At 41.8% G+C, this 16,313-nt stretch overlaps 1 protein-coding gene across 4 annotated transcripts; it reads right to left on the reverse strand.

Moving 5' to 3' along the window:
- Nucleotides 1–208: 208 nt before the first annotated feature.
- On the reverse strand, nt 209–13,698 carry CHDH (choline dehydrogenase). 4 transcript variants are annotated; one of them, XM_080606395.1, is made up of 9 exons: nt 12,917–13,698; nt 10,878–11,004; nt 7,042–7,846; nt 6,457–6,608; nt 5,632–5,761; nt 4,848–4,982; nt 3,522–3,664; nt 2,411–2,513; nt 209–1,987 (listed from the first exon to the last, which is right to left on the reverse strand). In XM_080606395.1, the coding sequence occupies exons 3-9, from the start codon at nt 7,805–7,807 to the stop codon at nt 1,569–1,571; spliced, it is 1,848 nt and encodes a 615-aa protein (XP_080462521.1). In that variant the 5' UTR covers nt 7,808–7,846; nt 10,878–11,004; nt 12,917–13,698; the 3' UTR covers nt 209–1,568. The 4 variants fall into 4 exon arrangements, with proteins under 4 accessions (XP_080462521.1, XP_080462522.1, XP_080462519.1 ...); XM_080606396.1 differs by having other exon boundaries at nt 12,913–13,698; XM_080606393.1 differs by lacking the exon at nt 10,878–11,004 and having other exon boundaries at nt 12,917–13,695.
- Nucleotides 13,699–16,313: the final 2,615 nt, after the last annotated feature.

Genomic DNA, 16,313 nt, shown 5'->3' on the forward strand with positions numbered 1-16,313 from the left:
TGAAAGATCATTTATTTGCTTGGCACATCTGAAAACAGTAAAAAGACTTAAGTTCTAATTAAAGCATTGGTTTACTGAATAAGTTACTTGGCTTCTAAGTGTTGTGGTTTTAACCCGGCCCGCAGCTAAACACCACACAGCCGTTCGCTCACCCTCTGCACCCCCCCCCCCGGGATGGGGGAGAGAAACGAGAAAACTGAGGCCTGTGGGTTGAGATAGAGACAGTTTATTAGGACGGAAAATATAATAATAATAATATGTACAAAACAAGTGATGCACAGTGCAATTGCTCACCACCCACTCACCGATGCCCAGTCTATCCCCAGGCAGCCGGCCCCCCCCCCCCCCCCCACACCCCGGCTAGCCACCCCTAAAAATTTGTTTAGCATGACGCCAGATGGTATGGAATACCCCTTTGGCCAGTTTGGGTCAGCTGTCCTGGGTCTGTCCCCTCCCAGCTCCTGCTGCACCCCCAGCCTGCTCGCTGGCTGGACAGAGTGAGAAGCTGAAAAGTCCTTGGCTTGGTGTAAGCACTGCTCTGCAACAATTAAAACATCAGCATGTTATCAGCGCTCTTCTCATCCTAATCCAAAACATAGCACCCTACCAGCTACTAGGAGGAAAATTAACTCTGTCCTAACTGAAACCAGGACACTAATTTAAAAAGATCTCTTCCTACATCATTGATATCTTATTTAATGCGGCTATTTTGAGTAAACTTCCATTTTAAAACTACCTTGGCTCTATTTTATTAATGAATTTTAGTGATAGATGACTCATGATTGAGTATTTGCTGAGAAATATCTTTTGTACACACTCACCTTTGAGCAAAGACCAGTAACTTTAAGGAAGTTATCGGGAGCATGGACTCTTACTATGATACACGATAAAGCAGCACAACTAAATCAGCTAAAAATGTAAACTGAATTCTACTGCAGTTCTTGCAATAAAAGCAAGGAAATCCAGTTTTTCAGTATATTTTTTATAAACATCAGCTTTTGTTCAGCATTTACTAAAAAAATCATTTTTTGATAAAGACATTGTATGTCTTCTTTCTGAATACTATATAGTTAAGACTGCTAGGTATGATAAAGTCTAACTTTCAGTGAGGATTTGTAAACTGTGCGTGCCTCCCATAAAAAGGGAGGAACATCATGTAGGTGTCTCTCCTATCAATGCTGATACTACTTTGGCCTATGAATAAGAAGTTAAATAAATGCTTACTTAACCATTCTTTTCAGCACATGGAGATTGCTAACTAGCTGTTACGGTGGGTAATGCTCTCAAAACAGTTAAAATTCTTCCTTTAAATAGCAAGGCATATCATAAAGGTTTTCAAAATAGCACACATTAATCTCTTCCTATTTAAAATGAAACTTGAGCCAACTGATTAAAAAACTGATTAGATAATCTTCTATAAGAGAATGGATCAAATTAATGGTTACTTTAATATAATGTGTTGTTTTGCATAGCTTTTATTTGGTTGGCATGTCCAGTATGACATACCAACATGCTGATGAAAGACTGAAAGACTAAGTGGCAAAAGTATGAAAGGATGACAACATTGTTTATCGTTGTGTTTCTAAGGTCTTGGGCTTATATACAGGAGCATTTTTCTCCTGAAGTGACGGAAGCCCCTTAATTATGTCTGCAGCTTTCTCTGCTATCATAATAGTTGGGGCATTCAAATTCCCACTGACAATACTGGGCATTATTGAGGCATCTACTACTCTCAAATTTTCAACACCAATTACTTTTGTTTGGGGATCAACTACAGCAGAGCTATCTGAAAGCTGACCCATTTTACAGGTGCAGGAAGGATGATAAGCACTATCAGCCTTCTGTCTTATGAAAGCATCTATTTCTCTGTCAGACTGAACATGGCTTCCCGGTTGAATTTCAGGCCCACGAAATTTTTCAAAAGCTTTCTGAGCAAAGATCTCCCTGGTCAGCTTGATGCACTGGCGGAACTCCCGAATATCTCTTTCTGTAAGGAAAGAAAATAAGAGGACTGTAAGTGCACTCTTACAAAACAGAAAAAAATAGCATCAAAGAAGGAAGGCTGGAGGGGAAGTCTCCCACTTATTGCTGAAGGCCAAAATAAAGCAGAACAGTTTTTAAAGTCACAGATATTTACATTCACTGTGAGCAAAATTGCTACATATCTGGCATGCTCTCAAAAGGGAATAAGAAGAAATGAGCATAATCCAGGCAAATGTTAAGAACTCTGAAGGCATCTGCAGCGCAGAATTCTTTAGGTTTATACAGTGCTTTGCACAGAGGCCTCTTTGATATTAACTGACTTTAAATAACCATCACTTCTGAACTGGTGTTGAGTAGATGTGAAATTCTGCTACTGAAATGGGCAGGAAATGAGTGGTTAATCAGATGAAGGAGAGGCTGCTTTTACCTGTGGACATGTAGTTAGGCTCAATGATTGGATGGTCCTTTGGGTCTGTACTTTTCAGCTTCAGCCAGCCCACACTTGTGCTCCTCATGGGTCCCACGTGGACCTGCAACAGCCACCTATGCTCATGACACAATCCCACCAGACATATTTCCAAATTCAGTGTGATTTTTTTTTCAAGATTTTACAAATTAAGCAAATGTAAATGTTAAAGGAAGATAATGAAAAAAGTCAAAGTATGAATATTTTTCCATTTTATATAAATTTACAGAATCACAGAATCATCTAGGTTGGAAGAGACCTCCAAGATCACCTAGTCCAACCTCTGACCTAACACTAACAAGTCCTCCACTAAACCATATCGCTAAGCTCTACATCTAAACGTCTTTTAAAGACCTCCAGGGATGGTGACTCAACCACTTTCCTGGGCAGCCCATTCCAATGCCCAACAACCCTTTCAGTAAAGAAGTTCTTCCTAATATCCAACCTAAACTGTAAATAAGACATTCTATAAGAGGAAGGGAATATACCTGTCTTTACAATTCACAGCCTTCTTTTAATTTAAAGTACAATCATTCCAATTTAGCAGTAGCACAGCATTCTAGTCCTATCAGCAATCAGACCAAACTACTACCACTGAAGAGATCAGCAAGAAAAGATATGTGTATTCAGTGACAGTTCCCCAGCATTACAACAGACTCTTGGATCAAAATCACATTCTAAAATCGGCCTTGGATTTGTTCAATGAATAAATGAGTGGCCTCATATATTCTAGCTTACACCTCTGCCTAAACTGCAGTGGAACAGGGAACACCTTGGGTTAGTTTTGTACAGCATCTAGCACAATGGTATCCTAATGAACAGCACTATGGCACCTCAGTAGTGCAAATACTTAAATACTTTCCCAAAGATAAAAAGCAACATAATTTTGCTAGCAATATCAAACAATAAGCCTGTATTTTTCCCCAATGTAGGAGGTTAAGCGAACTCTTTGTGTAATAATGAAAAAGGTATTTTCCTGTATATAGCCAAATTAGCGATGATTATACTAAAGGGTAAGCCTACTTGCTAATTGCTACAGAACATTACTGAAATATATTCTTCAGAAACTCACCTGGTAAGCTTCCATTGTGGAAGCAACGCGACCATGATCAATCACCTGAGAAGGAAGAAAGTGGAACTGAATGTCAGGGTGAGGAACTCCTGGCTCACTTCGAATAAACCCACCAGATTCTAAGTGGGCAGTGGCTCCATCACCTAGAGAGTGTAAATGAGAGAGAAAAAGCCATTACAAGACCTCAGAACAGCAATAAATCCACTTCTTCTTAACCTTTGTTTCACTACAGTTTATAATGGATATATACCGTGGAAACCTAAAGGAATGCAAATGTTTATGAACAGCTTGCAATTTAAGAAATATGCACCACTTTCACCTACTTCTGAATCACTAGGTAACTGTAACTACATCTAATTTTGGAAATTCCAGTTATTTGAGAGTGGGATGTTACAGTTACCTCAGTGTAACTGGCAGAAGCACTGCCAGAGGCAGATTTGTAATCAATATCCTGACAGGTATGGAGGGAACCAGCTGCAGCACCCTGATATCACTGCACTGCATGCTCCATGACATGCAGCATAACTATCCCATTAGTCACATGTAACAGGCAGAGCCATCCCCAGTGCCTACCCTGAAGGGAAAAGATGAAGAGGCTACGATGCCCCTCATATTATGTTATTTTCAAATCCATTTAACACCATGATTCAGCCCTCAATACATATTTACTTATGGTAAAAATGCCACGTGGTAAAATGCCATGTACACAGCATAAATCATTGCTTTGGATCGGCTGCTAACATAAGGATTAAGCAGGAGATGAAGTCCTTGAGTTTGGCCAAACTATTTTACTGATTTCAATGATGACTTTTACAGACTCCTTATAAAATACAACTTACAGCTGGATTATTATAAAATTACAGTGTCATTTTTAACAGAAGTCACTCTTATTTACCTGCAAGCCTAACGGGTTCTGGTCAGAACAACAAAATACTTCATTTGGGGTGAGATAATGAAAAACAAATTCGCAGTACATTTTTATCTATACAATATCTATTTCTAAATAGATTTTTTTTCTTCATTTTTATTTTTTAAAACAGCTTTTCTCAGTGGCACCAAGATTTAAAAGTAGATTATTTTCTTAAAATTAAGGAGATTTAAATGTGTTAAAAAAAATGTTCAAAAGCTCACTTGATACTTAAGACATAACAGTTTAAAAAGACTCCTACCTGTAAGAAAAAGAAATCTTTTAGGCCCATTTGCAAGATCCAATTATTTAGTGGACATGAAAAACAATTTATGTAAAGACTTCGAAATTCACAGACAAAAGGCTGTAATAATTCAGAAGTGATCAACAGAGGAACAATTGCATACTTTGTTTCATACCTGTGAACTTCCAAAGCCATTCTAGACCAATCCTTGCCATGCTAACCGGCTTTTGTGCACTATACAGAGTGATAGGTTTGGTGCACTTCTGCTGGACGTACACTTCTAAGTGATCTTGAAGATTCTGGCCTACTCCTGATTAAATGTTTAAAAATGGGGCAGGAGGGAGAAGGAAAGAAAAAGTTATTTCACAGAGAACAATTATACATAACATTTGCTACCAGAAAACAGCATAAATGGGAACTAAACTAACCTCTTACAAGGGCAGTGATGACTAACACCAAGACCATGAGTCATATCAGCCTTTTGCTCATGTCAGAACAAGATTTTACATAAACATAGCATAACTAGAATGAAAATAGAAAGTTAAATGGCAGACATATCACTTGTTCTAAAATTGCCAGATATGACTTCTAAATACAATGCTAGATTTTCTAGTTTAAAGTTTATGTTATTCCTTCCATCTTTGAATATATATGACGATGGAAGCTTATGAAATCTGTTGTGGATCAAAACCACTCATCCAAAATTCTAAATATGCTGCTTTAAAGTTATTCAGTGGCATTTTTCAGAAAGGCATTTTCCACTATCAAATGTAGTGAAGAAACCGTAGGAGGTTATTGCTCCGTTCTAAAATCAGTGCATTTCCACAGATTTGTGACACTATTAGTTTCTGTCCACACAACTTGACATAAAGACAAACAAATTTCATGGATTCATTCCATTTAATGGTCTGAATTGCCTCCTTAGGAAGGTACAAGGTTGAAAGAAGTAATAAAATTACCAGGAAGGTGGCAAACAACAGGGATCCCCAGTTTTTTTAGATCATCTGCATTGCCAATCCCAGACAACATAAGCAGCTGTGGAGAATTTATGGCACCTCCACTTAAAATAACTTCTTTACTGGCAAAAGCCTAAAATGAAATAAGCGCAAAAGTCCTGACGTTATTAAGCTTGATATGAATGTGACACATCAAGAGCTTCTGTTCAGATACTATTATGAGCCAGATTAGACACCCTTCCCCCACATTCTTCCTATTCCAAATGTTTTCCTATCTTTCAGCAAAGGGAAATGCTCAATCTTTCAGTCTGAGGGGCCAAACCATAACTTGATGTTACACAAGAGTGTTGTGTAATGTTTCGAGCTGGAACCTATGCTGTAATTGTACACTGTCTCTGTATATTGACTAGTGTGCTGAAATGCTGTGATTTCTGAAAAGCAATTCTGAAAATGCTGTAGAGGGAAATATAATAGAGATGTTAATCTCTAAATCAAGACAACTGAAATATCACTTGCTGTAAAGTAACTCACAAGGAATCATACACAGGAAGAGAAAACAGTTTTGGAAAGCTTATATTTTGTATAGTGAAGCATCACTTGTAACATGTTTTTCTTTCTTTCTTTCTTTCTTTCTTTCTTTCTTTCTTTCTTTCTTTCTTTCTTTCTTTCTTTCTTTTTCTTTCTTTCTCTTTATCCTTCCTTCCTTCCTTCCTTCCTTCCTTCCTTCCTTCCTTCCTTCCTTCCTTCCTTCCTTCCTTCCTTCCGTCTGTCTTTTTTAAATTTTGCTTTGAATAATGTATTTTATACTGGAAAATAAAAATCTCTTACCTTTTTCATTTTACCATTTTTCAAATACTCAACACCAATGGATTTTGTTCCTTGAAACAAGATTTTTGTTACAAATGTCTTCTCTGTGATTGACAAATTTGGACGGGATATGGCTGGGTGAAGGTAAGCACTAGCTGCGCTCCATCTTTGACCTACAATTTATATTAACATAGAAAATCAAAATAGTCATGCTAAGTATTCTTCAAGATTTTCACCAATACCAATCAGGATGTTTATACAGGTTTTATACACTCTTCTGTAGAGTTCAAAGCAAATGTGCTTTGATAATAATAACTATAGATTTTATTTTAACATAACAAACTTCTCAGTGACATTCTGCAAACCTACTCTCCCAAATTTAACTATGAATCAAGACCTGGATGCCAACCCAAATTTCAATGAAATACAGCCTAGACTGATAACAAGCTGCTGTGAAATGAATACATGTACATTTAGAGTGCAGTAGCTGTTCAGCAAACCAAACAACTGAAAGTGCAGGTTATATGTCTGTATTCTAAAATGCTTTCAGAAGCACTTCTGGTGGGTCAGAAACACAAATTCCTTAAGGAATCCTTTATGATTTACCTTTGTGTACAGTCATGTCCATCCAGCCAAATCCTTCCTGCTGATAGCCATTCATATCATCTGTGAAGGGATACCCAGCTTGCTGAGTTGCCTCCAGGAATGCGTGATGAAGAGGATGGTTTGTTTTCCCTCTTGACACATGCAGAGGTCCTTTTCCACCTCTATACTGATCTGGTCCCAGTTCATGTGTTTGTGCCTTCTTAAAATAGGGCAAGCAATGTTCATAGTCCCATCCTACAGCCCCTTCTCTGCTCCATCGATTATAATCTTCGGCATGCCCACGAATATACACCATTGCATTGAGAGAAGAGGAACCACCCCACACTCTTCCTCGGGGCCAGTACATAATCCGATTATCCATATGTTTCTGTGAAGTTGTGTGGTAATACCAGTTGTATTTCTCATCACAGAGGTTGTAAGTTAATGCAGCAGGCATATGAATCTTCCACATCAGTCTCTTACTACCCAGAAGGGTATCTTTAGGGCCTGCTTCCAAAAGTAGTACAGTACTGAGAGGGTTTTCAGTCAACCTGTTGGCTAATACACACCCAGCTGATCCAGCTCCAACAATGACATAATTATAAGAGTTTGCCTTTTCAGAACTAAGCTGAGACAATGCACGTGAGATTCTGAATGATTCGTTGATGCCCAACGTGTTCCTTAACAGGTGTGCTTTAAACAGAGCTCCTGTTACTTTGTGCATCTGACTCACAGGGCTGTAACATTTAACTCCTTTGATTAAGTAGTACATCTTTACTAAGAACATCACTCCTACAGTATTTCCTCCAAAATTGGTTGTTTTGTCCTAGAAAAACAAACAAACAAGAAATCCTAATTAAAACACAATCATTAATACAGTGTATGACCTCTAAAATGTCCATCATTTTCAGGTTAAAATGTCATACTTCACCCATTCTCACTATTCTAAAGGTTAACTACAATGCCAATAAAACAATAATTTACTTTGAAACTTGCTGTCTTATTCTTTTGATGCATTATACGCACCAGTTGAGTGGCACAGTATTTTGTATTACATGCAGCCTGATTTTGACTTGCTTCTGGTTCATGAGGTGAATACCTGCAGCACATTTTCAAGTATTTGCCAAGACCATAAAGAATGGACACCTTTGTTTACCTGGAAGTCTGTTTTCATCTGCCTCTAGTAGATGAGAATTTAAGAAAAACAACAATCTCATACACTGCTCTGTAAGTTTGTGAGTCAGTGATAGTGCACAGCCAATTCACAACCATGGACGTGATTCAGTTGGGAACACAATGGGATGGGATGAGTAGTTCTGCCAGATCAAAACTACGATGGTTCTCTACAAATCACGTGTAACGGTGAAATTAATTTTCAGCTATCCCTAAATTGAAAAACTACTGTTTTTGAGGTAACATAGGTAAAGGTACAATTTGTACATCTGTGGCTTCTCCCTTATTACCCAGAATGGTTTGGGTTGGAAGTGACCTTAAAGATCATCTAATTCCAATCCCTCTGCCATGTTTAACGTGTTTTAGTTATTACTAAAACCAGATCCTGCAAGAGTGCTCCGAGTACAGCTACAGTCCAGTAACACCAGATCCTGAGGCTCAGTTGGAATTGCAATTTTTAACCTTCAGAAATGCCTGTGAGCCTTGCAAGCAGCACAGGTTGAGCTGTGTGTTCCAGGGGTTCAGGTGCAGGGACTAAATCCAAGATTTTCACAGCCCATTTAAGTGCCAAAGTACCAATGCTGCTGGCCAGTTTGAAGTGTGTCTCTCTTGCTCTCCCTTTGAAACCATTACTCTTGGTACATTTAGTAAAAATTGATAGATATCCTTGGATTGTAAAAACTAATTTTTCCTGTCCCATGGCTTCTATCTAAGGGGTTGCTGTGGATTCTAGGGACAGCAACCTCTCCAGGGGCTCGTATGCTGTACTGTACTGCCCATCTGATAAAGACAGGCAAGCTTGCTCCTGGAAATATATTCAACAGTGTATTATGTTTGTGAAATCTATTTTTTTCAGAAAGGAATTAGGTTGTTAATGTTGATTTTCTTACACTCAAGTTTCATAGTTATCCAATATTTTATAATAATTTATCATATAAGCCCCACATTGTTGTAAAATATGTTTATTTTCACAAAAAAGTGTCTTAATGAATCATTGAAATAGCTTTTTTTTTTCTTACTAAAAGGTGGAATAGAACTGTACTCATTTTCTCATGTGAAACTCTACAATTTTGTGAGAGAAATCTCTAGTTTGTGAGAATACACACAAGCCCTGAAGGCCCAACTCTGTAGCAACATTATATGCAGTCCTTAATTAATGTTATAAGTCTTCCATGTGGAACTGTATTTATTTATAATTTAATGTATGCTCTCAAATGCAAATGTAGTTTTCTCTCAGGGAACGTATGGGAAGAAGCATACTTTTACTTTTCTCTAGGAAGGATAGTAATAAGCTGTACAAATCCTGAATTTTCGAGGACATGAATGATCAACTATGTGGGGAAACAGTTGCCCTAGCCAAAGAAAAAAAAAAAAAGATGCAATGTATAGGTCTAATCTGAGAATTGACACACCTGATTCTCACTTGGCTAATTCAAAATGGATCCCAGCTGAAGTTGGGGGGGGTTATCTTTTACAGATGGAGAATATTAAAAGGGTTGTTCCTTCAGAAGAAGGTTTTACAATTTCTGGTGATGCAGCAGAGGAGAACAGAAAGGTAGAGAGGTTTTACTTGTGTTGTTTTATTTGTGATGAGGATGGCTACAATCCTAAAGGACATATGCTTAATCTAGAGAACTGGTCGGTCATGGTATTTCACAGGAACAGCAGATAGCTGATGGGGTTTGCTGGAGTATGGGCTTCGGTCCTGATAATCTGTGAAAGGTGCCTGGTCAATTACATAAGGAAGACATACTGGTCTGTTTATTTTGGCATGGGATCTACAATACCAACAAATATTACTGTGCTTTCTGAACAGGCTGCTGGCTGCAAAGCCTATGACCTATGTAGGTGTTGGCTACAAGAGCCAGAGTAGACTGTGGAATCCCTGAAATCGCATTCAGTTGGAGTGTGTTACTCTGTGCCACAATCTAAGGGGCAGCGCTGGAGGCTGCAGTTCTACAGTTTGCTACAGTGTAAGCTGTGCCTGCTGAGCTCCTGAAGGTGTTATCTCAAACAACAATCAAAAGGAAGCATTGATGTTATGGGACTAGGTGTTTGTGTCCTGTCTCATGCTAGGATACTATCACTGAAGTCTAGATCTTTTTAAAAGCTTGTTTGTTAAAAGCCTCCCATGCATGCAGACTTTGAAACTCATAGAGCAATTCAAATGTATATTGAAGAGACTGGTATCATTAAGTCCTGGAACTAGAACATGATGATACTTTGCTCTCTGACAATGTATGCACCTCTATGAGCATGCATGGGTTTATCAATGTTCAAATTCTTTTATAGTTTTATGGAATTTTGCAGGAGTCTTTGAACTGGAGAGCATCAGTCAAATTTAATGTCTTCTTTCTAAACTTAGTTTCATCCTGCTCTTTTGAGGGAGAGAATTTATAGCCCATGTCATGTTCCTAAGAACTGTATTTCAACAAAAGTGGGTTTTGGTTGGTTTTCTACCCACTCCTGTAACTGCAAAAATCAAATTGTTATCCCAATAGGGTACCAATAGGTACATCTGAGGCTCTGAGATTTGCTGGTGATGCTAACTGAAGCTTACCCAGGAGGGAGCTTTTAGTTTTATGGGCAGCTCTATTAAATATTGTGGTGGCTATGTCAAAGCAAAATATCTTGATTTAAGGAGATGTAAACAGCCTGGTTCTAATTAAATGTTTGGTACTTACCAACAACAAAAAGTTGTATTTTTGTCTTACTGGATTATTACTGAATGTCTTTATCTGAATCCTTGCATATCATGACCCCTTTATGAACATACACATCACAAGATTCCTCAAGAATCAGCAAGCAGCCCTGCAGAAGTACATACAGCAACATAAAATATAGTTATTGTATTCTGTGATCTTCAAATTCTGGAGCTCACTTTAAAAATGTTATCTGCTTTCCAGGTAGATACTGATAAGTGGGCCTAGGGACAGCATTCTTCTAAGAGTGAGGAGAGCAAGAGCATCTTAGCAGGAAAACTATTGCTATGATGTAAGAATATCTGTAATCTTACACTAGGTAGCCAGAAGTGGGCAGTGGAATTCCTAAGTTAGCTGTTAGGGGCTCCTTGCATCCTTGTAATGTTTCTGAATGCAATACTAAGTTTGCAGGAGAAACAGATGTTCATTTAACCTACTGGTACCCACCACTGCTACTCTATGGTGGCTGATTTGGGGTCATGTGTGAGAAGGGACTTTTCTGAAGTACAGCAAACATACGAAAGGTGAAAAATGAATTACTACTTTTTGTTCTGATTTTTGGAAAAGGAGTGGGGAGACAAAGGAAAAAAGCTGCATAGGACATCTGAGGATTAAATCAGCTTGTCTTCCTGCAAGAAAGCTAAGCAAAAGTCTTAGAAGTCAGCCCAGGGACCTTATTTCTAGACCTTTAGATTTAAAGGATTGTCAGTCCAAGACAAAGAGGTTAAGTGCCTTGCTTGCACAAGTGGACATACTGAAAAAAGGGCAGTAGCCAAGTGGTTCTGTAGGTGGATGAGGTGGCTAATCTAGAAAGGTTAGAGGGCATTGGGAATCATTACTGTTAACCAATCAGAGCCGTGCTGTTATCTGATAAAGCGGGAAATAAAAATGATCCAAGACATGTACCAAGACAGTTACGGTACCTGCTGTCTGGGCTAGGAGGCCGAATTACCAACAACAAAAAAAAGAAGCAGACTCTCTAATGTTCCTTTGAAGTTACTGAAGCAGTATTTTGAAACTGCTCCATCACATAAATTCACCAGATTTATATTTAGATGTTATTTCATGTTTTTGTTGGTGGTGTTTTTGTTTTACATCAATGAACCCATTAAAATGGAACAGGAGAGACAAAGTATCAATGAGATAATTAACTTTTATCTTGCAGTGAGTGGGGAGTGAAGTCAGTCGACAGTGTCCACACCACGGTATTTGAGTGACTTTGCAAATCAGCATGTAGATGATTCACAAATTTCTGTGCTTTAAAGCTCTGAGGTGCAGAGGTTAAATATCAAACTGTTCTGCTTTAATTTAAATCCAACATATGTAGTAGAAAACATACACTAATATTAAAGCACAGTTCTTATCATATGATCCCCCTGTTCACCCACACTTGGGCCTCCTCCCTGCACACTAGCCTACCCTGGTTCCTCCAGACCAATATGGACACTACATGGAGATGGTTGCTGACTGGAATTGTACATTGTGCTGTGGCCAAGATGCTCCCATCCCCTGACAGATGCACAACGTGTAACAAGAAAGGTGGATGGCTGGTGGCAGTGCCCATGACTGGCGCAGCACAGCCCTTGGTGTGGTGCTGGGGCAGCCTGCTCCTGCTGGGCCTGGTGGAGGGATGCGCAGCCCTCAGGTAACAGCATTTCCTGCTCTCTTTTGCTGCAGGCTGTGTACACAGTTTAAATTTATCTGCTGTGGGGTTGTTTTGGAGTAACTCTCCCTTTAGTCTTGCAGGTAAACAAGAGTTCATCTACCCACAGAAATGGTGCGGGAGGTTTCATCTCCACAGCCGAAACTGCTCTCGCTGACCGACCCCACCCACCCTGCTCTTTCTCAACAACCCACCTGCGGCACACAGCCGCTGCTGCTCCACGGGAGGGGCCGGGGCCTGGACGGGGCACCCCTGGGCCGTGTCCCCCCACCTTTCCCTGCCGAGCCTCCCTCGGAGGCGCTTGCACTCCCCCGGCCCTTCTACCCTCAGCCCCCACCGGCCCCCCTCACTCACTCACTCGCACGCCCGGGCACGGTCCCTGGGAAGCGCCGGGGGAGGCCGGGCAGGGGAGCGGGGCGGGCTGGGCTCTCCCGCAGCAAGGCGCCCTTTGCCCGTCGGGGGAAGGCGCTCGGCTGGCCCGGGGCGGTGTCGAAAACCCCCGGAGCGGCCGCGGGCCGAAGTCCGCCTCCCGCACGGCGGCCGAGGCAGGGCCCCGGGTTTCGCCCCTCACAGCGGCCCCGGCGCTGAGGAGACCTCCCCGTCCCGCCCCGGGAGTGCTTGAGCTTGTTCCTCCCCGGCCCTGGGCGGGATAACAGGAGGCATTTCGCTGGAAAGAAACGTGGCCGCCAGCGCCGTGGGGTCGCTGAGAAACTTGGCTGGTGGGAGCTGGGAGGCTCCCCTCAGGGGGCTCAGCAGCTGCCACCCCTACGCGACTGCCGCAGGGCCTGCCCCTCGATTAGCTGCCTCCTCTAAATCTTGCCAGTTTCATTCAGTGGAGGTTAAGCTGTATTAAAATGTATTGGGGGGATGCCATAAAATTCCGTGGAAAATGACAAAAATGCCCAGGTATGTGTAGTCCGCCAGCCAGAGCTGCACAGCTAGGCTGGTGGGGATGAAACTAAGAGTCTTGTTTTCCCATTCAAAACACTCATGATAGAATAATCATAGAATCATGGAATATCCCAAGTTGGAAGGGACCCATAAGGATCATCAAGTCCAACTCCTGGCACCGCACAGGTCTGCCCAAAAGTTTAGACCATGTGACTAAGTGCACCATCCAATCTCTTCTTAAATTCAGACAGGCTTGGTGCAGTGACTACTTCCCTGGGGAGCCTGTTCCAGTGTGCAACCACCCTTTCGGTGAAGAACCTCTTCCTGATGTCCAGCCTAAACTTCCCCTGCCTCAGCTTCACACTGTTCCCACAGGTCCTGTCACTGGTGATAACACAGAATAGGTCATCTGCCTCTCCACTCCCTCTCGCGAGGAAGTTGTAGACTGTGATGAGGTCCCCCCTCAGCCTCCTCTTCCCCAGGCTGAACCAGGCCCAGTGACCTCAGCCACTCATACGTCTTACCCTCTAAGCAAAGTCTTTCACCCGAGCCAGAGACTTTCCTAGCAAAGTCTCTCACCCGAGCCCCAGGGAGGCAACAGACTTCCCTGTGGGTAGGGTCCAGTCAGCATATTGGGCTCTCTGTCCCTTTCAAAAGGCAGTCCCCCATGACAATAACCCTTCTTTCTTTTTTGAGAGCTGATGTAGCAATGTGGGGGGTAGGGGACCTTGCCTTATGCATCCTCACCAACCGGGACGGGCTTTCGCCTGCTTCGTTGTTCTGGTTGTCATGTTCTAGAGCTTCATACCTGTTATATAAGGGTAGATGGGAAGGTGAGGTGGGCAAGGACAGGGCTCGCCTACCCCCTGGAAGAGGAATCTGCCTCCATTCCCCCCCTTGGCTTAGGTTCCCTCCTGCTGCCTGGCGGGATGAGGGAACTTTTGTCTTCTGCATAACAGGAGACATTTGTGCAATGGCAGGCTCGTGAGTCTGTCTCGGAGATGGCAGAGTACACCTCGACCAGTCAATTTCCCTCTCTGACTCCCTGATGCTTCTGAGCCTGCTCACCTCCTCCCGAAGCTCCGCTACCTGGCTGAGCGGCTCTTCAACCTGGGCACACCTCCCAGAGGCATACCCCTCACCGCTGCTGTCGGATACTGACAGAAGACTCAGGCACACCCTGCAGCCCAAGACCCGGACGGCTGTGTGTTTCCCCAAGCCCTCCGTCTGAGTAGCCTCATCGGTGACTGCGGCTGGAGAGGCCGCAAAAGATGCGGAGGCCATGTTTTTCTGCCCGGTTGATACCATGGCCAGGTTCCTCGCAGGCAGGTTACAGGTACCGAAGGGAAAGACTGCTGCAAAAGAGCAGCAAGCCGCCCTCCCTGCGCGAACTGCTGCGCGAACTGCTGCACCCTGGTCGCCCGCGCTCCCCAGGGGCTGCTTTTGAACGGCCGGGGAGGGGATGCTGCTGGCTCCGCCTACGCCTCGTCAGCCTCCCTCGCGGGGGCTGCCGGGTCCTGGCGGCTCCCTCGAGCGGCCTCGATGTCGGAAAAAAAAGCCCTGCCTGTCCTGATCGCCCGCTCCGCTGCAGAACGTGTCTGCCCCGGAGCCGATCGGTTCGGCAATAGTGATATAACGAAGACTAATCAAGAGAACTTACTTTCTTCAGAGATATTTTAAGGACATTTTCCTTTGCTACAGTATCTTCAATAAAGGTTGGACTTGGTGCTTAGGGACATGGTTTAGTGGGTGACATTGAGAGTAGGGTGGATGGTTGGAGCCGGTGATCTTGGAGGTCTTTTCCAACCCTAATGATTCTATGATTCAATGTCACTTGTAGATGCTGGTTACTTTCCCAAGTCCTTCCCCATGGCTCTGTTAGGAATGTGGTGGGTGATGAATAAAGCCAAGCCCACGAAGCCAAGCTGATGGATGTTTGCAGTATGATTGGTTACTCAAAGCTTTTATTTGGTAAGCAAATAAAGACTGTAGAAAATATGCATTCAACGTATATTAGATTATACAAAATATATACAAATGTATTAGTATATACGTTTAAGAACTATTATTGAGCTTTTTATCCATGATTGCATAGCACCAACTGCTGTGGGGACCTGGTCCCTTGCTAGAGATTCTTATTAGTGTTGTCAGAATGCTTAAGAGCAATAATTATTTTTGGTTTCCTACAGGGGAGGAAAAAAAAATTGCTGATTTTGCTGATTGCAGTTGGTTCTGTCAATTTCAAGAAAAGTTCTACCCATAAGTATCTGGCTAAAGCAAGATGTAAAACTGTAGGCTGAGTTATTTGTGAGTAATGCTGACCCTCACATAGAACAGACTTTGGGGCACCAGGCACTAGAGCTGGTGATTAGGATCTTTATGGAAGCTATCGTTTTGGTTTTCTGTTGGAGGTGGAAGAACAGGATGGATTCCACTACTACAGCTGTGTTACTACAGCTGGTTCATGCTACATTAAAACTATTGGAAAGGCAATATACAAATACATGGATTAGAGGCACACGGGTTAGTGAAAATTCACTAGCAATTCTGTTTCCGTCAGTATGTTTAAATTATGCTTTGGGGAAGCAAAGTGCTTAAGTTTGCATGGATGACCATTATTTATTTAGTACTGCTTGGGTAGATCACATACAGATACATCTCAGGTATACAGAAAATCAAAGGTTCTAACTTGTATCTCCTTTAATATTATGTTCATGTAGAATTGAATTGTCAGCTCGAGATACCACTTATGTAGTAGGTAGAATATTTATTTTCTATGAAGTATTTCCTTCTTAATTATTAAAATCTTCATTGAAGCTTGAAAGAATTGTGGTCAGGAGATATATTGAACAATGTTATCAAAC

This window comes from Anser brachyrhynchus (genome assembly GCF_964034855.1).
Source record: "Anser brachyrhynchus genome assembly, chromosome: 10".
In the NCBI taxonomy this organism is placed as follows: Eukaryota; Metazoa; Chordata; class Aves; order Anseriformes; family Anatidae; genus Anser; species Anser brachyrhynchus.